At 50.6% G+C, this 20,524-nt stretch overlaps 1 protein-coding gene across 1 annotated transcript; it reads left to right on the top strand.

Annotated features, from left to right (window-relative positions):
* The first annotated feature begins 1,465 nt into the window (after positions 1-1,465).
* On the top strand, positions 1,466-20,402 carry PLVAP (plasmalemma vesicle associated protein). Its single transcript, XM_019963884.2, has 6 exons — positions 1,466-1,927; positions 11,498-11,594; positions 11,714-12,426; positions 14,349-14,409; positions 14,541-14,622; positions 19,740-20,402. The coding sequence occupies exons 1-6, from the start codon at positions 1,559-1,561 to the stop codon at positions 19,744-19,746; spliced, it is 1,329 nt and encodes a 442-aa protein (XP_019819443.1). The 5' UTR covers positions 1,466-1,558; the 3' UTR covers positions 19,747-20,402.
* The last annotated feature ends 122 nt before the right edge of the window (positions 20,403-20,524 follow it).

Consider the following 20,524-nt stretch of genomic DNA (forward strand, 5'->3'; position numbering starts at 1 on the left):
CTCCAGGGGATTCTGGGTGGGCCTGTCCAACCTAGAGAAAGAGCTGGTTGGGCATCACTTGCAGCCCCCAACTCTCTTTCCTCCCAGTAGTGGCTGAGGAGGGTCCGGAATCAGGAATCAATGGGTAGCTGCAAAGGCCAGAGGTCAGACAGGGGTTTCCTGCCCACCGCTGGGACTTCTTCCTTCCCCACCCAACTCCTGCCTCCTTGATGAACATCACCCTGGAGGATCCCTCCCCCTCAACAACTCTGCCACCCCGTTCCCCTGGCTGATAGCGGGATGTTTCCCCATGCCACCACTCTCGCCCTGCTATGCCCCCACACAGGCAGCAGACAGCAACTGCGTTATCGTTGCCCGCCCATGTTCCAGCCCCCTTTCTATCTCCTTGCCTCATTCCCTTTGGCCCCTGCCCCTCCCTGCTATCAGCCTTGACCCCATGGGGCTAGGGTCTGTGTCCCACTCTGTTTTCCCAAGACTGAAGACTTCTCAACGCTCCTCTTGGGGAAGGGTTCTGGTGTCACCTACAGAGGAGGCTTACCTAGAGTGCCTGTTTGGTGGGGGGAGGGGGAGTGGGCAGGAGGGCATACCCAGAATCCTTTGCTCCTTGGTCCCTGAATCCCTTCCCACAGTGAAGTTTGACCCCCACTATCTTGTGCTTCCCATTCACCATCTCACAGAGCTCGAAAATGAGGTTTCAAACAGAAAGTGGTAGTGGTAATAGCAACTGGCAAATCTTTTCTCCCAGCCCCCTCCCCCACCCTGGGGCCTGGCACCATGCAGAAGGGAAAACTGAGACTCAGACGTGAGAAGCCCATCATGGGCACGCACACTGGCCCCAAGTTCACTGCTGCTTGCACTTACTAAGTGCCTACATGAGCCAGGCATGTAGGATGGCGGGATGACAGCCTGGGGAGCCCCCGCCACCGCCGTCCACGGATCAGCCCTTGGTGATGTGCACCAATTACTGAGTGCTGTGTATGCCTGGCCCCTGGCAACGCGCTCTGCACAATTTAGCTCCTGTAACAGCACTGTCCCTTGAGGTGGGCATACATCTGTAGCCAGCCCTCTCCAAGGGGAGTTAAGGCCAGCTCTGTGAATGACCAGAGGGAGACCCGACGCCCACCCCCCAAAACAGTCCTTTCTCCTCCCTGCATGTCTGTGTCTTCCACACAAGGGGGATGTTGAAAAGACGTCATACACAGCTGAGAACAGCTCTGGGTACAGAGCAAGGGCAGAAGGGGAAACTGAGGTTCAGTAAGACCAAGGATGCCTGGCCACTCCAGCCGGTGCCCCACCCGTAGTTAATCAGAGAGGCCAGACGTGCCTTGGTGCCCTCCCCCCTTCCCTTCACAGCCCGGGGTGGGAGTGTTGTGATAACCCACAGCCCCCGTTTCCTCCTGGCCAGGAAGGAGCCAGGCAGAGGAAGTATTAAGAGGAGTAATATAAACACTTCCCCCTCCCCCCCGCCGTGGTGAGGTCTAGAAGGGGCAGCGGCCACCACCCTGAGCAGGCCAGCCAGCCGAGCACTGCTAGTACACGGGGCAGACGCTGGGAGGAGATGGGCTTGGCGATGGAGCACGGGAGCCCCTACTCACGGGCCGGGAGCAGCTCCAGGGGCTGCTGGTACTATCTGCGCTACTTTTTCCTCTTCGTCTCGCTCATCCAATTCCTCATCATCCTTGGCCTCGTCCTCTTCATGGTCTACGGCAACGTGCACGTGAGTACCGAGTCCAACCTGCAGGCCACCGAGCGCCGGGCCGACGGCCTGTACGGCCAGGTGGTGGGGCTCACGGCTTCCCAGGCCAACCTGACCAAGGAGCTCAACCTCACTGCCCGCGCCAAGGAGGCGATCAACCAGATGATGCTCAGCGCCCGCCGAGACTTGGACCGAATCAACGCCAGCTTCCGCCAGTGCCAGGCCGATCGGGTAAGACCGCAAGCTAGACGCTCACCCTGGGGACCCCGGGCTGGTCACCTCACCTCTCTGAGCTTCGCTTTCCTCATCCGTGAAGACAGGGACATTTTGGAGGACAAGCCCATGTAGAGAAGTGATGCGTATTGTTCCTGTATCTCATGCAATATTTGGGACTTTGCTGCTGTTGTTCTGTCACTAAGTCGTGTCTGACTGCAACCCCATAGACTGCAGCACACCAGGTTCCTCTGTCCTTCACTATCTCCCGGAGTTTCCTCAAACTCATGTCCCTTCAGTCGGCTACGTTATCTAACCATCTCATCCTCTGCGGCCCCCTTCTCCTTTTCCCGTCAATCTTTCCCAGTGAGTTTGACAGGAGCTGAGGGTGTGAAATGGGTGACAGTCTCCACAAGACCCAGGGGTAACTGTTTCTGCTCACCTGCCTTTCCCTTCACCAGGGGATCGTCCCAACCCAGGGATCAAACCCAAGACTCCCTCATAGGGGTCTTTTCCAATGAGTTGGCTCTTGGCATCAGGTGGCCAAAGTACTGGAGGAGCTTCAGCATCAACCTTTCCCATGAATACTCAGAGCTGATTTCCTTTAGGATTGACTGGTGTGATCTTTTTGCAGAGTATTTGGGACATACTTAGACTGAAAAAAAATGATTTGTGGTCTGTCTGGAATTCAAGTTGAACTGGGCATCCGGTCTGTTACCAGACATAGATGCTAAATACATACTTAATATGTATACAGCACCCAGAAGGTGCCAGCACACACTAGCTGCAAATAAGAGCTGACTTAATAAACCACACAGAGAGTTGAGTTCTTCATAATTAGTATGAATGGCCCAGGTCTGCCTGAGGCTGGATGTCTCCTTTGGAAATGTTATTTTGTCACTGAAGGCCGGGAGGTAGGGAGAAGCTTTAAAACCCTTTTGCAGAGGGGAAATGGCCACCTGATGTGAAGAACTGACTCACTGGAAAAGACCCTGATGCTGGGAAAGATTGAAGGCAGGAGGAGAAGGGGACGACAGAGGATGAGATGGTGGGATGGCATCACCCACTCAGTGGACATGAGTTTGATTAAGCTCGGGGAGGTGGTGATGGACAGGGAGGCCTGACATGCTGCAGTCTATGGGGTTGCAAAGAGTCTGAGCGACTGGACTGAACTGAACTGAAGAGAGGAAGTGGTTTTTGGGAGGCAGGGGAGCAGAAACAGCACTTCCCTTGTGGCTCAGCCGGTAAAGAATCTGCCTGCAATGAGGGAGACTTGGGTTCAATCCCTGGGTTGGGACAATCCCCTGGTGAAGGGAAAGGCAGGGGAGCAGAAACAGTTACCCCTGGGTCTTGTGGAGACTGTCACCCATTTCACACCCTCAGCTCCTGTCAAACTCACTCAACAAGATCCCCTGGGGTCTCTCTCACACGCAGCTCCTCTGGGGAGGTCCAGCTGGGTATAAGGACGCCTCCTCAGGCTTTGGCTGGAACGGGGTGAGAGCTGGGGTGAGCAGGGGAAGGGACATTTGGTGGGGGGTGAGGGGACAGCCTCGCTTTCCCCCACAGGAGGTCTCTGGGCTGTATGGGGCAGGGGACAGCCCCAAATGGGAAGAAAACGTCTTTTCTGGGACTTCAAACTACCCAGTCCCTGCCCCTGGGCAGGAAGGATGTGCGTGCCCCACCCCCATGAAACTGCCCGGTCAAGACGGTGTCTCCACCCTCTCATGCCCCAGGGCAGGGAAGGTCCCCCTCAGACCCCCAGAATGGGGTGAGTCCCCCCTCAGAACCCTTCATGAGGCTAGGCCCTCCTCAGACCTCAGGGCAGGACCATGTACCCGCCCAAGAGCCCCGCAGGCCAGGGCAGCCCCTCCATCTTCTTCGTTCCAGGGCAATTGGCTCGTTTGGATCTTTCAGGACACAGATGGCCTTCCGGTCCAGGAACTGTTAGGGATCGCAGGATCGTAAAGTTTTATAGTTTTGTTTTTTTCTTTTTCTGCTTTCCTTTTTTGTTCTGTTTTGGTCCCACTGCACAGGGATCTTGGGGCTTCCCAGGTGGCTCAGTGGTGAAGAATCCACCCGCAGTGCAAGAAATGCAGGTTTGATCCCCGGGTGGAGGAGATCCCCTGGAGGAGGGCATGGCAACCCACTTCGGTATTCTTGTCTGGAGAATCCCATGGACAGAGGAGCCTGGGTGGCTACAGTCCACAGGGTCACAGAGTCGGACCCGACTGAGCACGAGCCCAGGGGTCTTAGTTCCCTAACCAGGGACTGAATCTGTACCCCCTGCAGTGGAAGTGTGGCGTCTTAGCCTCTGGGCCACCAGGGAAGTTCCTTTTTTTTGTTGGTTTATTTTTTTATCATAAAGTTATAGACTTACACATCTTTGAATCCCAGATGCCCCCATCGTAGAATATTAGAAATCTAAGAATCTGGATCTTTACAACTTTGAAATTTGAAAATCATAGCTTTTTTCCCCTTTAAATTGACAAATTCTTCTGGCCTGGAACCCCTCAGGATTTTCTCCAAGGATCCCCAGAAAGTCAGGGCTAATGCTGGGGAAGAGCCTCCACCCTCGCCACGGCAGCCCCATGTGTCTGATGGTAGCGGGTCTTAGCCACTGGACAACCAGAGAAGTTCCCAGAATTTTCTGTATTTGGAATTTGTAATAATATTTTTAAAAAATCTTATTTTATTGAAGTACGGTTCATTTACATGTTGTGTTAATATCTATTGTACAGCAAAGTGATTCAGTTACACATATGTATATAGTAACATATTCTTTTCCCTATTTTTTTCCATTGTAGTTTATTATAGGATATTAAATATAGCTCCCAGTGCTATACAGTATGTGATAATCTTTTTGATGGTCAAATTATTCTGAAATAGGTCACTAGGTATCCTGCATTCTGGCTCCTGTGTCTTTAAGCGCTTTCCCGGCTTTATGTCCTAACAAATATTCTAGAAAATGCTTCAGATTGTTTATACTTGTTTACTAATCGGTGAGTTCTTTTCCTCTTAGTTCAGGGCAGCTGCTAGAAAGTGAGGGAGGGACTCCTGACTTGCTTCAGAAAGATGTACCTCAACACTCCCTAACAAGAGAAGGCGCTTTTTTGTATTTTCAGACTGTGTTTGCCATTGTTTTTTAGTCACAAAGTCGAGCCTGACTCTTTGCAACCCCATGGACTGTAGCCCTCCAGACCCCTCTGTCCATGAGGTTTCCCAGGCAAGATACTGGAGTGGGTTGTCATTTCCTTCTCCATCAGATTGCATTATTTCTAAGTACATGTTTTTCTTCTCATCATCTTGGCATCTGGGAACCTGTACAGAAACAGAACTTTTGTATTTTGGGGAGCCACTTCCTTCAGCTGGAAGAAGACCCCTTTCTTACTTCATCTTTGGATCCAACTTACACCCTTAGATCTTCCCTTTCTGTAGTTAAAGCTTTTGAAAACAGCACTTCCAGAGCCCTTTTTTCTTTTTTAAATTAATTAATTCATTTGGCTGCGTGGAGTCTTAGCTGTGGCACACGGCATCTTCTGTCTTCATTGTGGCCTGCATGATCTTTAGCTGTGGCATGTGGGATCTAGTTGCCTGACCAGGGAACAAGCCTTGGCCCCCTGCACTGGGAGGGGGGAATCTTAGCCACTGGCCCACGAGGGCAGTACCCCCAGAGCTACTTTTGTTCTCCCCCATCCCCAGGTCATTAGCACAGGGTCAGCTTCCGAAAGGAGGAAGGACAAAAAGTGAGAGAAAAGCAAACCTTCTTCACCCCTCTCCTACCTTTTCTTGTTATATTTCTACAGAGGCTTCTGTTTCAAAGTTTGAAAGGCACGCCCTTTGTTTATAAAGAAAAGTTATTTATAAAACGTTGTAAACTTAAAATGTAATGCACAAGCCATACAGTTGACCCATTTAAAATGTACATAACCAAAAAAAATGTAGATGAAAGAAAAAAATGTACATAACAATGATTTTTAGTACACTCACGGAGTTGGGTAACCATCGGTACAGTTTGATTTAGAACATTTCATTACCCCCAAAAGAAAGTGTATCAGCAGTCACTTCCCTCCCCCGCCCCCAGCAGCTGCAAATCTGCTTTCTGTTTCTATGGATTTACTTATTCCGGATATTTCATTCAAATAGAGTCTGGCACTATATAACCTTTTGTGTCCGACTTCTCACACTCAGCGTGATGTTTTCAACGTTCATCCACGTTACCACGTGTGTCAGCGTTTCGTTCCTTTTTTGTGGCAGAATAACATTCCACTGGGTGGCTGGGTCGCGTTTTATCCATTCATCTGTTGATGAAACACTTGAGTTCTTTCTACCTTACGGATACTGTGTCTACTGCTGCTGTGAATATTTGTGTACAAGTTTCTGTCTGAACATAGACTTCCATTGCTCTCAGGTGTATATATCTAGACCTACAATTGTTGGGTCACCCCACTCCAGTACTTTTGCCTGGAAAATCCCATGGACAGAGGAGCCTGGTGGGCTGCAGTCCATGGGGTCGCTAAGAGTCAGACACGACTGAGCGACTTTCCTTTCACTTTTCACTTTCATCATTGGAGAAGGAAATGGCAACCCACTCCAGTGTTCTTGCCTGGAGAATCCCAGGGACGGGGGAGCCTGGTGGGCTGCCGTCTATGGGGTTGCACAGAGTTGGACACGACTGAAGCGACTTAGCAGCAGCAGCAGCAGTGTAATTCTATGGAAAATAGATGGGGAAACAATGGAAACAGTGACAGACTTTATTTTCTTGGGCTCCAGAATCACTGCAGATGGTAACTGCAGCCATGAAGTTAAAAGACGCTTGTTTTTTGGAGAAAAAGCTGTGACAAACCTAGAGTAAGTATTAAAAGGCAGAGATATCACTTTGCCAACAAAGATCTGTATAGTCAAAGCTATGGTTTTTCCAGTAGTCATGTATGGATGTGAGCATTGGACCATAACGAAGGCTGAGCACTGAAGAACTGATGATTTTGAACTGTGGTGTTGGAGAAGACTCTTGAGAGTCCCTTGGACTGCAAGGAGAGCCAACCAGTCCATCCTAAAGGAAATCAACCCTGATTATTCGTTAGATGAACTGGTGCTGAAGCTGAAGCCTCAATACTTTGACCACCTGATGCAAAGAGCCAATTCGTTGGAAAAGACCCTGATGCTGAGAAAGGCTGAAGGCAGGAGGAGAAGGGAACAATAGAGGACAAGATGGTCGGATGGCGTCACTGACTCAATGGACATGAGTTTGAGCAAACTCCGGGAGATGGTGAAGGACAGGAAAGCCTGGCATGCTACAGTCCATGGGGTTGCAAAAAGTCAGACAGAACTAAGTGACTGAACAACGGCAGTGTAATTCTATGTTTAGCTTTTTGGAAAACTGCCAGACTCTTTTCCACTGTGGCTCCATTATTTGTACAGTTCCACCAGTACTGACTGAGAATTCTGTTTCTCTACATCCGCACTAACACTTGTCCCTTCTTTTTTGTTTTATTTATGGCCACTCTATATCATTCTGAGGTGATATCTTATCATGGTTTTTATTTGCATTTCCTGCTGTCTAAAGATGATGAATATTTGTTGATGTGTTGGTTGACATTTTGTTTATGTCTTCTCCTGAACAATGTCTATTCAGATGCTTGGTCTGTTTTGCAATTGGCTTGCTCTTTATTATTAATTTCTAAACAGTTTGCTTTTATATATTCTGGTTACTAGTCTCATCATCAGACACATGATTTGCAAGTATTTTTCCCATCTATGAGTTTTTTCCCCCTTTCTTGATGTTGTTCCCTGAGGCACGAAAGTTTTTAATCTTGGTGAAGTCCTATTTAGCTGTTTTGTCTTTGGCTGTTTGTGCTTTTAGTATCATACCTAAGAAAGCATGCTGGGACTTCCCTCGTGGTCCAGTGGCTAAGACTCCAAGCTCGCAGTGCAGGGGGCCTGGGTTCAATCCCTAGTAGGGGAACTAGATCCCACATGCTGCTACTGAAAAAACCCACATGATCCCACATGATGCAACTAAGACCCGGCACAGCCAAATGAATAAATATTTTTTAAAAAGAAAAGGAAAGAAAGCACTGCCAAATTCAAACTCGTGCAGAGTTAACACCTAAGTTTTCTTCTATGGAATTTTTTAGTTTATGCCCTTACATTTAGGTCTTCGACGTGTTTTGAGCTAATTTTTGTATATGGTGTGAGTTAGGGTCCAAATTTATTTCTTAGTATGTGACCGTCCAGTTGTGCCGGCACCATTTATTGAAAAGAATCATCTTTCCCATGAAATAATCTTGTCTCCTGTATTAGTTTGCTAGGACCATCCTAACGAAGAACCACAAATGAGGTGGCTTAAATAACAGAAATTTATTTTCACAAAGCGGAGGATCAAGATGTAGGCAGAATTGTTTCCTTCTAGGACTTCCCATTCTGTCAGATCTCTCCACCATGACCCGCCCATCTTGGGTTGCCCCACGGGCATGGCTTAGTTTCATTGAGTTAGACAAGGCTGTGGTCCTAGTGTGATTGGATTGACTAGTTTTCTGTGAGTATGTTTTCAGTGTGTCTGCCCTCTGATGCCCTCTTGGAACACCTACCGTCTTACTTGGGTTTCTCCTGCCTTGGTCGTGGGGTATCTCTTCACGGCTGCTCCAGCAAAGCGCAGCCATTGCTCCCTACCTTGGACGAGGGGTATCTCCTCACCGCCGCCCCTCCTGACCTTCAACGTGGGATAGCTCCTCCAGGCCCTTCTGCGCCCGCGCAGCCACGGCTTTCTGGACGTGGGGTTGGTCCTCCCGGCCACCGCCCAATTGCACTCATCTCACACACTAGTAAAGTAATGCTCAAAGTTCTCCAAGCCAGGCTTCAGCAATATGTGAACCGTGAACTTCCTGATGTTCAAGCTGGTTTTAGAAAAGGCAGAGGAACCAGAGATCATGGAAACATGAACATCCGCTGGATCATGGAAAAAGCAAGAGAGTTCCAGAAAAACATCTATTTCTGCTTTATTGACTATGTCAAAGCCTTTGACTGTGTGGATCACAATAAACTGTGGGAAATTCTGAAAGAGATGGGAATACCAGAGCACCTGATCTGCCTCTTGAGAAATTGTATGCAGGTCAGGAAGCAACGGTTAGAACTGGCCATGGAACAACAGACTGGTTCCAAATAGGAAAAGGAGTTCGTCAAGGCTGTATATTGTCACCCTGTTTATTTAACTTATATGCAGAGTACGTTATGAAAAACGCTGGCCTAGAAGAAACACAAGCTGGAATCAAGATTGCCGGGAGAAATATCAATAACCTCAGATATGCAGATGACACCACCCTTATGGCAGAAAGTGAAGAGGAACTAAAAAGCCTCTTAATGAAAGTGAAAGTGGAGAGTGAAAAAGTTGGCTTAAAGCTCAACATTCAGAAAACGATGATCGTGGCATCTGGTCCCATCACTTCATGGGAAATAGATGGGGAAACAGTGGAAACAGTGTCAGACTTTATTTTTCTGGGCTCCAAGATCACTACAGATGGTGACTGCAGCCATGAGATTAAAAGATGCTTACTCCTTGGAAGGAAAGTTTTGACCAACCTAGATAGCATATTCAAAAGCAGAGACATTACTTTGCCAAGAAAGGTTCGTCTAGTCAAGGCTATGGTTTTTCCTGTGGTCATGTATGGATGTGAGAGTTGGACTGTGAAGAAGGCTGAGCACTCAAGAATTGATGCCTTTGAACTGTGGTGTTGGAGAAAACTCTTGAGAGTCCCTGGGACTGCAAGGAGATCCAACCAGTCCATTCTGAAGGAGATCAGCCCTGGGATTTCTTTGGAAGGAATGATGCTAAAGCTGAAACTCCAGTACTTTGGCCACCTCATGCGGAGTTGACTCATTGGAAAAGACTCTGATGCTGGGGGGAATTGGGGGCAGGAGGAGAAGGGGACGACAGAGGATGAGATGGCTGGATGGCATCACTGACTCGATGGATGTGAGTCTGGGTAACTCCAGGAGTTGGTGATGGACAGGGAAGCCTGGCGTGCTGCGATTCATGGGGTCACAAAGAGTCGGACACGACTGAGCGACTGATCTGATCTGATCTGAAGACTTCCCAAGTAGCTCAAAAGGTAAAGAATCTGCCTGCAATGAGGGAGACCTAGGTTCAATCCCTGGATTGGGAAGATCCCCTGGAGAAGGGCATGGCAACCCGCTCCAGTATTCTTGCCTGGAGAATTCCATGCACAGAGGAGCCTGGTGGGCTACAGGTCATAGGGTCACAAAGAGTCGGACACGACTAAAGTGACTAACACACAGGACCGTCAGGCAAGGAGCTGTTGAAGGAGCCGTTGCGTGCCTCTCTCCCCGGCTTGCAGACGGCTGCCTTCTCCCTGTGTCTTCATGTCACGTCCGTGCATGTCTGGGCGTCCAGATTTCCTCTTGTAGGAACTACAGTCATTGTGGATAAAGGCCCACCCTAATGACCTCATCTTAATTTAACCACCTCTTTCAAGATCCTGTCTGCAAAAAAATTTACATTCTGAGGTCCTGAGGATTACGACTTTGACATGGAAATCTGGGGTAGGGGACACAATCCAGCCCATACTAGCATCCATGTTGAACATCTTTTTTTTTTTTTTTAAGATATTTATTTATTCACTTTATGGCTGTGCTGGGTTTTGGTGCTGCATGCAGGCGGTCTCTGGGTGCAGTGCATGGGCTTCTCACTGCAGTGCCTTCCCTTGTTGCAGAGCGCAGGCTCTGGGCATGCAGGCTTCAGTGGTTGTGGCATGCAGGCCAAGATCAGACCCCTTGGCATTTGGGGTCTTCCAGGGATTGAACCCATCTCCCCTGCACTGGCAGCCGAATTCTTTACCACTGAGCCACCAGGGAAGCCCTTAAACGTCTATTTTTGATTGGCTGTAAATGTTTTCAAGATTGCTCCAGGTTGTAAAATGCATCAGTATATAAAACTTTTAACTGCCAAATAGTATTAATCACAAAACTTTTTTTTTTTCCTAGTTGACTAGAATGCCTAGGGGAAAGGGTGGGATTTGTTTTTGTAACCTTTTTTTTTTTTGAATGAGAGGTTCTTTAAATTCTATAATGTTTTACAATTTTCAAAAGTTTCACACACATGATTTCATATAATCCCATAATAACCCATTTAAAAAAAAATTTCCAACTCTGATATTGGCCCTTCCCTCTTGCTTCTTCCCACTGGTAACCACTAGTCTGCTCTCTGCATCTGTGAGTCTGCTTTTGTTCTGTTATATTCACTAGTTTGTCGTATTTTTTAGATTCTGCCTATCGGTGATACCATACAGTGTTGATCTTTGTCACAGATGCCCTTCGAGTCCATCTGTGTTGGAACTTATGGCAAAATGTCATTCTTTTTTATGACTGAGTAGTATTCCACTGTCTGTACTTGTAACAACTTTTGAAGATCAGACCAGCATCCCCTGTGAAGAAGCTATTGCCCTTGTGAACTGTGCCAACACAGACCACCTTATTGACAGACCTGGGTGCCCCGTCCCAGCGGTCTGGGCGGACCTGGGGGCAGGGGCCCCACGTGCTGGACACTGAGCTCTGTCTTGCTTCCCATTCTGGCAGGTGATTTACATGAACAACCAGCGATACATGGCCGCCATCATCCTGAGTGAGAAGCAGTGCCAAGAACACCTCAAGGAAGCTAACAAGAGCTGCGATGGTGAGTGGGTGAGGGCTGGAGTCGGGGTTATGGGCCGTGGAGAGCAAGGTGGCAAGATTCCCCGGCCAGTCTCTTGGCAGCTCCCAACCTTCCTGGGTCTTCTGGTCCTATACTCCTAGCTTTGGCCCTCACGCTGACCCAGAAAGCCAAGACACTGGAGGTGGAGCTGGCAAAGGAGAAGTTGGTATGTACCAAAGACAAGGACGGTCTAACGGTGGGCAAGCGAGTGGCAGAGGAACAGCTGGCCGAGTGCGGCAAAACCCGAGACCAGCAGCAGCAGGAACGGCAGCTGGCTGAGGACCGGCTGCGGAAGGTGCAGGCCTTCTGCATCCCCCTGGACAGGAACAAGTTTGAGACGGATCTGCGAAACCTCTGGAGGGACTCCATCATCCCGCGCACCCTCAGTACCCTGAGCTTCAACTTGTACCATCCCCTCGGCTCGGAACTGCCTTCCATCCAGAGAGCCTGCGACAGCCTGCCCTCCATCATGACCTCCAAGGTGGAAGAGCTGGCCCGGAGTTTGCGGGCTGGCATCGACAGCGTGACCCTCGAGAACGAGAAACTCCAGCGCCAGAAACTGGAGGTCGAGCAGAGCCTACGCGCCAGTCAGGAGGCCAAGGAGAAGGTGGAGAAGGAGGCGCAGGCCCAGGCTGTCAAGCTCCAAGCAGAATGTGCCCGCCAGACCCAGCTGGCCCTGGAGGAGAAGGTGGCACTGCAGAAGGAACGGGACAGGCTGGTCAAGGAGCTGGAAGAGAAGAAGCGTGAGACTGAGCACCTCAAGTTGCAGTTGGCAGTCAGCAACTCAGCCCTGGACACCTGTATCAAGGCGAAGGTGGGTAGGGGGCCCTAGATTCTGGTTGCATTGGAGGGATGGGTCTGGAGGCCAAGTTGATGGTGATGTTGAACTTGGGTTTGAACTTGGCTTCTTTTTTAACTTCTTTTAGAGGTTGGCTTCCCAGTGTAGATTGAGTTTGTTAGGACTCGCTTGAGTTTCACTGATGTTAGGATTGAGGCAGAGCTTAGAAAGTGTATCAGCACTGAGAAAGGGGATGGGTTAAGATTGGAGTCGGAGGTAGGGTGTCCATCAGGTCCAGGGTTGAGTGAGGGGTGAATCTAAAACTGTGATTCCTTTGGGACTGGGATGAGTTGAGACATTGAGGGTGGATTTAGACTTGAGGCTGGGATCAAACATGGGTGCCCATGAGTCTAGAATGGCTTTAGGATTATGATCATGTATTGACACAGGATTTTATTGGCATTAGGACTGTGGTGCAGTTTGGATTGGAAATGATATTAAGAAAGAGATAAAGATTGGGGAGTTTAGGAAGGCGGTGGGCCTCAAAATTGGCTTAGGGTTAGAATTAGGGACTGATTCAGTGTTGGGGTCAGGGTCGGGATGGATTTGAGTTGAGTTGAAGGATCAGAGGTTGCTGGATTAAGGATTGGGAGTGACACTGGGGTTAGCATGAGGGTTAAGGCAGGTCACAGGAAAGGCTTGATGTGGATGCTAAACAAGTTTAGCATCCAAGTAAACTTGGATCAAGGTGAATTATTGGTGACTCCTGTGTCTAGAGTTGATTTTCGTTAAGGTAAGGGTTTCAAGTAGAATTTCATTAGTCTTAGAATTAGATTGAGTTTGGAAGGTGGATTGTGAGGAAAGGTTAAAAGTTGGGTCAGAGGTTGCATGCAGAGTGGTCATTGTATCTAGGTCAAGTAAATTTCAGTGGTTTTGGGATTGCATTCAGTTAAGGCTGGAGTTGAGGTTTAGGTTGCTATAGGTGGTTGGTGGGGCTAGGGATGATTAGAAGTTTGGGGCTAAGGGTAGATTCAGCACTTTGTGGGCATTAAGATTGGGGTTGGAATTGACCATGGGTTAGGAGTTGAGACTAAGTTGAGTTTAGGGTGGTTGGTTGGGGCCAAGTTGGGTTGGCGTTGGGATAGATTTGAAGGGAAGGATTAGGTGATCCTGAGTTAGAGCAGGGATATACCAGGGTTCCAGTGAGGGTCAGTGTTGGGTCTAGTGTAGAAGCTGGGTGACTATTGATCTTGGGCTGAGGTTGGTTAGAATTCTAACTCAGGTAGAGGCTGAGGTCAAAGGTTGAGTTGGGGTTGAGTGTGGTATTGGGAAAGTATTTATGGGTGGTCATAGGGGAATACAGGGCTGGGGCTCAGGGAATGAAGTTGTGGAGTAGATTTTTCATAGCAGCTGGGTCTAGGGGATGGGTTATGGTCAGAGGTAGACGTAAAGTGATATATCAGATCTGTCATTGAGATTGGATTTGATTCTAAGGGAGGTCCTGTTTTCAAGTTAGGACCCAACTTTAGGTAACTGAGTTCAGGACTGGTTGGATCTCAGGTTTGGAGGAGCTCCTTTAGGGCTGTTTGATGGCCTTGAGGGCGGAAGTCCCGGTGGTCTGCAGAGCGGGTCAGCTTCGGTCTGGGATGGGATTGGCCGGGTAGGCTCAGCTGGGGCCATGGGTCGGAGTCAGGGCGGCACTGAGGCTGTAGTGGAGACCGAGGTAGGACCCCTGCAGAATGGGGTCTCTGGGGAGCGCCCAGTCGTTTCAGGGCAGATGGCTGCAGGTGATTATGTATCCGTCATCCTGCGTGTCCTTCTTCCATGGGTATCTGTTGGTTTCTCTGCCCTGGAAGGACCTCAGGTCACTAAGGGTGTAGAAAGGCAGGAAACTCCCTAGGACTCGTGTCTGGGGGGCACTGGCCTCCACCAGCCTCCCTTCACTCTTCTTCCCACAGTCGCAGTTGACGATTCCTGGGCCAAGACCTGCAGTCCCCGTCCCCAACCCACCACCTATCGGTGAGTGACAGGGCAGGGCCAAGATGGGGGGCGGATTCCACCTTGTATCCCGGGTTGCCAGCCCATCCCTGGCCCTGGAGGCAGAGCTACTAAGGCACCCAGTTAGGCCTGACCCCTCCCTCTTTCGGCAGACCCAGCTAGCCTGGAGGAATTCAAGAGAAGGATCCTGGATTCCCAGCGGGCCCCTGCCAGCAACGTCTTGGTCTCAGCCAGGTGAGGCTCTGGGCTGTCTCAGGCTGACGGGGCAGTCTCAGGGTGTGAGCAAGGCTGGGTACAGGACTCGGGAGGGGGGGGGAGGGGGAGCTCATATCGCACTTTTTGTTTCCTTAATTGAGCACTTGCTGTATACCAGGCCCTGTGCTGGCACATTTGGCTTCCCTGGTGGCTCAGACGGTAAAGAATCTGCCTGCAATGCGGGAGACTCAGGTTCAATTCCTGGGTCGGGAAGATCCCTTGGAGAAGGGAATGGCAACCCACTCCAGTATTCTTGCCTGGAGAATCCCATGGACAGAGGAGCCTGGGCGGCTACAGTCCATGGGGTTGCAAAGAGTTGGACACAACTGAGTGACTAACACTTCATGCTGGGCCCAGGGTCAGAGCTGTGACCAAGACACATTCATTCATGAAAGTCTCTGAATATTGGGCCAGAGAGACAATGAAGGAGGCAGGATAAGAAGAGTGAACAAAAACCCGCCGTGATTGGGTGCTTACTGTAATCTTGGCGTAGTCCTAAGCACTCTGCCCATTTAACTCATTTAAGCTTTAGAATCCTAACCCGTGGGTGAGCTACAGTTACCCCCACATTCTGGAGGAAGCAAATGAGGCATGGAGGGGGTGTGTGTCATGCCCCAGGTAACACAGCCAGAGCTGGGACGTGAACCTAGGTGATCAGACTCCAGACAGGCAAGGGAGAGCCTCTGTGAGGAAGGGATCTTTGAGCTGGAAGGCGGACAGGAGGCAACCTGGGCGACGCCAAGGGGGAACAGTCCCTGCGGGTGGCAAGAACTGCTGCGGCAAAGGCCCTGTGGCCAGACGAGGGTAGAAGAAGTGAACGTAGCCCAGGAAGGGTATGAGGGAGAGCAGTGTCTGAGGGTGACCCTGGCCCTCTCACTCTACCCTTCTGAGCCACACTTTCTCACTCTACAAAAATGTTGGGGGGTGAGGGTCTCTGAAATCATCTTCCCAGGTGTTGCAGTGGTAAAGAACCCGCCTGCCAAGAGATGCAAGAGATAGGGGTTTTGTCTCTGGGTCAGGAAGATCCCCTGGAGTAGGAAATGGTAACCCAGTCCAGTATTCTTGTCTGGAAAATTCCATGGACAGAGGAGCCTGGCTGACTATAGTTCGTGGGGTCACAAAAGAGTCGGACATGACTGAGCAACTGAGCATGCACACTGAGATTAAGGGCATGAAAATGCTTTGCCAGCTATAAAGTGCTGTCCACTACTGGCTAGAACAAGGGACCCAGAGCCTCCGTGGGGAGCATCAAGGTTGCTGGCACGTGATCAGGTCATAGCTCCATGCCTTTGACCCCGTCACCTCCTCCCAGAGCCCAGTCATCCTTTGGACAACAGCCTGTGCGTCATGGGGAAGGTGACTCAGGCCGTGGCCCCTAGAACACCCTGTGGTCCCACCAAGGTTGCTGCTACACCCCCCTTTCAGGACCACACTGCTGACCTAGGAGTCAAGGATTGGCTTTCCATTTGCAGTTTATGACCTGAGGTTTAGAGGAGTGTGTGGGATTTTTTTCAGATCCCTCTGACCCCACAGCCTGTGCTGTCCAAGGTTTTGCCATGCGGCTATCGTCAAGCTAGATCTGTTTCAGCCCCAGGGTGCTAAACAAAGCCCATAGGATCCAAAGGGCTTCCAAAAGTCTGTCACTGACTCTCCAGAGTTCTCTGCACCCAGCTCCATCTTCACTGTGTCTTCTTACATACTGCCCCTGACGGGGAGCTCATCCCCCTTGCGGAACAGGTCCCCTCACTCTTTGACTAGAGTTTGAGCCTGCTTTTTGAACAAACAGAGCTTTCCTTTCTGCATCTTGGCCTGAAGCCATCATGGCAAGGAAGGAGGTTCTATTATTATCCCCATTTCTCAGAGGAGGGAACTGAGGCCCCAGGGAAGTGATCAGCCTGGGGTCATGCGTCAGCAACTCAGGGTTGGAGCCAGGCTCACTGTCCAAGCGTGTCTGGGTCCCAGCTGAGAATGGGGAAGCTCTTGACATTGTTTACCCCAAGTGACGCACCCCACCCCCTCCCCTCCGAGGAAACAATGTGTGCTTAAGCCTGGCCCCTCCTGCTTCTCTCTGCAGGATCGCAGGAAGAGCCTCTGGCCTATGGGCTCCGGCTTGATTTGCCTCCCTCTGAGAGAGGGGCCAGGGACGGGCAGGCTGGGGTCTTCAGCTCTGGGTTTGAGTCCCAGTTCGTCCAGTTGCTCACTGGACAAGCTGTGAATGACTGAGTTGTAACATCTGAATTTTACAGGCACCCAATAGGGAGGTAGATTCGAGGCAGGCTTCAAATCACCCATCCCATGGTGGAGACTGTTGATTGCTTTCCCACTCTTTTTCCTTCTGGGGCTCCAGAAAGTCTGCTGTTGCTAAATCACCCCCATGCATCCCAGATCCTTGCAGCTTGCCTGTGCTAGAGAGGGAGGGAACATCCAGGCCTCTGCCATGGCTGGGCTTGACAACTAGGTCATGCTTCTTAAGTGAACATTGTTATGTGGTTTTCTAATAGTGGCAAAGAGTACTGAAAGTGTTAGTTGCTCAGTTGTGTCTGACGGCTTTTGCGACCGCATAGACTGTAGCCCACCAGGCTCCTCTGTCCATGGAATTCTCCAGGTAAGAATACTGGAGTGGGTTGCCATTCCCTTCTCCAGGGGATCTTCCTGACCCAGGGCTCGAACCTGGGTCTCCTAAATTGCAAGCAGATTCTTTACCATCTGAGCCACCAGAGAAGCCAAATGTTCCAGCTTTCCTCTACTTAGTAAGACTGAGCTTCCTTTGGAGATCAATTTATATAATTAAAAAAACCCACAATGGACATGAAGACAAATATTAAGTAAATGTTGGTTTAGAGGCTCTGTGGTTGAAGATGGAGAAAGTCACAGAGTGGAGGGTTGAAGATGGAACTTCAGCCTTGACAGTGAGCCAGGCAGACAGCAAGTGTCAATTCAAGTTCACTACCATCACTATGATGATTCATTTTATTGTTCAACCCATGTTTCTTGAGCAGCTATTGGGTGCCAAGGACACAGGGAAGAAAAAGGCATAGATATTCAAATTCCCACTCCCTGTATGACTGCCAGTCTAGTCGGGGAGACGGATAACAAACCAGATGAATGAGCTATGACAGGGCCCCTTGGTAATGAGTGAGACAGAAAAGGGATGAGGGAGCTTGACGAGGTTGGGATTTTCCACCAGGGGCCAGGGCAGGCTTCACTGAGGAGTGATACTGGAGCAGAGAACTGAAAGTGAGGGCGGAGCCAGGAGGGGATTCCCTGCAGGGTGCCCCAGGCAGTGGGGCAGCCTGTGCAAAGGTCCTGAGGAAGGACCATCCATGCCTGGTGAGTGAGTGAGGAGTTAGGTGTGGCTGGAGTGGAGTGAGGAGAGGGGAGTGGGAGGAGGTGAGGTCAGGGAGCTGGCAGGACAGATCAGGCAGGGCCTTGGGGCAGTGGTGAGGACTTTGGGAGCCCTGCGAGGGGCTGTGAACAGCAGAGGGCATGACCTGGCTCAGGTGTGCACAGGCTCTTTCTGATTGCTGTTCTGCGGGGTGAAGGCAAGGACCTGGGACCAGGTATGAGGGCGACAGCCCCAGTCCAGGTGAGCAGTGGGGCTTGGAAATTGGCCAGGGACGACCCTCCCTTGCAGGCTGGCGGGCAGGAATGGTTAAAGATGTCTGATCTCTGTCGGGGTTGGCTCAAAGCCAGTGGATCCTGGTGAAGGACAGAGGCTGGAGCTGGTTGTGGGACAGGGGTGGGGGTGGCGGGGGCGGGGGGTGCGGAATCTACGAACGTGAGGCTGTGGGGGCCCCAGGGAAGAGCCGGGGAAGGAAGGGAGAGGGCCAGCGGAAGCAGGACTTGGCTGAGGCCCCCACCTCCCCCATCAGGAAACAGCCTCCGCGTCAACCTCTGACCCCTCACGAGAACCTTTGCCAGGCCAAGATGGGGGAAGGGCATTCCAGACAGTGGGACGGCTCCTGCAGAGGCAAGGCGGAGGGGCAGAGTTGAAGGGATGGCTCTGAGAATTTGGGCGATGCTTGGACAGGTTTTGATTCCCCAGTGGGGAGGTCTGGAAGTCGGGGGTGGAGTGGGTGGAGCCTTGAATCCCAGATATAGAAGATTTGGCTTTAAAAAGAGCTGTCTTTGTCCTGAGGGTGCAGAGGAGCCAGGGAATCCTGTGTAAAGGGGCAGGCTCATTAGAAGAACCTTCCTGGGAATGGGTGAGGGGCTGGCTCTAGGTCAGTTCTGTATGGACAAAAGAGGGAAACTAAGGCCCTGCCTGGGGAGTCGGGGGTGGGGGGTGGAGGGCGGACTGGGGCGGCAGGGGCTTTGGACAAACTTCCAGGATCCCAGGGCCTTAGGGAGCAAAGGGGAGAGCCAGACAGACTGCAGCAGAAACCTGGAGGTGGCCACTCTGAACCTCAGTCTCTTCAGCTGTATAATGGACAGGCACATACCTCAGTCCCACAGAGGTTCAACAAAACGAAATCTAAGGGGAGGTTGATACTGGTGTCAACTAAAAAAAAATGTACAATGTGAAATGCAAATTAAGTTTTATTTGGGGCCATGTGAGGGCTGCAGCCCAGGAGACAGAAGCTCAGATAACTCTGAGCAAGGGCTCCAAAGAGATAGGGAGAAGACGGTGTATATGTGATTTTGGCAAAAGGGGAGTACATGAGATCAAGCACATATACTTTTTGCAGAAAACTTCTGCTCGTCATGAGAAACAGTTGCCACCATGAAGGATTTTAGTGCTTTTCTAGATATGAGGAGATACAAGAATCGGGCTCATAAAATTAGCTCCTGAGAATATATAACTATTAAAGGCCCATCCTGCCAGCTTCCTGGAGCACAGAGTGCCTCATTTCTGCTTTCTCCTCTGAGCTCCCTCAGGGGGTGTTGGAGGTCAGCAGCTGCAGTAGCACATGATTTAATCCTTGCAGAGGTAGACGGCAGTGCCCATGGCAAATGCCAATTTGTGGTTGACACCAGGAAGACCCCTAGGGTTCTTGGGAGCAAGAAGGGGCCCAGAGTAAGAGGCAGGCCCAGGCAAGGTTTGTCCTGTTCTCTGCCTGACCGACTACTGTATTCTCATCTCCTTCCTGCTCCAGTGGCTGAGGAGGCTCCAGGCCCGCTGACTGAGGGTGGCCCGACTCACCTGTCTGGAGACAAGGTGCAGCGAGACGCCCGCAGCGTGGGACACAGCCAGGGTGGCGTCAGATGACCTCCCACACACACACACCAAAGTGGGCGCCCCGGGCCGGCGTCCTCTGCTCACCCTTACCCACACCCTCCCTGCACGCCCTGATACTCTCACACAGACTCACACCCACACCACACAATCCCTCACGCCTAGACACCGTGATGACGTCACAGATGCACTGACATCACATGGACAGCTTGGTGACATCACACAGAGACAAGGCGATGACATCACAGAGATACACGGCGGCATCACACGTGCACTTTCTGCCTAGCCCTTGCCCAAAGTCACACCCCTTCGTGCACCCAGGCCAAGGCACCCACCGTATCCCACTTGTTTAGAGCATTGTAGTGCTCCAGGTCTGAGGAAGTGAGAACAGGAAGACATTCACCTTCATCCTCCCCTGAGAGTTTCTAGGCCTGCCCTAGAGAGGGAATGTCTCTGATCCTGGGGCCCCCTCAGAGCCCGAGAGGGGGCTGCCCCTTCACCCTTTCTTCCCCTACACCCAGTCCTGCCTGTGGCCTGTATAAATGTTAGTAGCACTAAATAAATGTTATCGAAACCCTTCAAAGTCTCCTGAGTCGTGATTTCTGCTTTGAAAAGCCACCAACAGGCTCTGAGTGGCCAAAGAACTAGGAATACGATGAAAGTCGCAAAACCCCATCCCCAGCATCCCCAGAACAGAAGACCCTT

This window comes from Bos indicus, chromosome 7 (genome assembly GCF_029378745.1).
Source record: "Bos indicus isolate NIAB-ARS_2022 breed Sahiwal x Tharparkar chromosome 7, NIAB-ARS_B.indTharparkar_mat_pri_1.0, whole genome shotgun sequence".
Taxonomy (NCBI): domain Eukaryota; kingdom Metazoa; phylum Chordata; class Mammalia; order Artiodactyla; family Bovidae; genus Bos; species Bos indicus.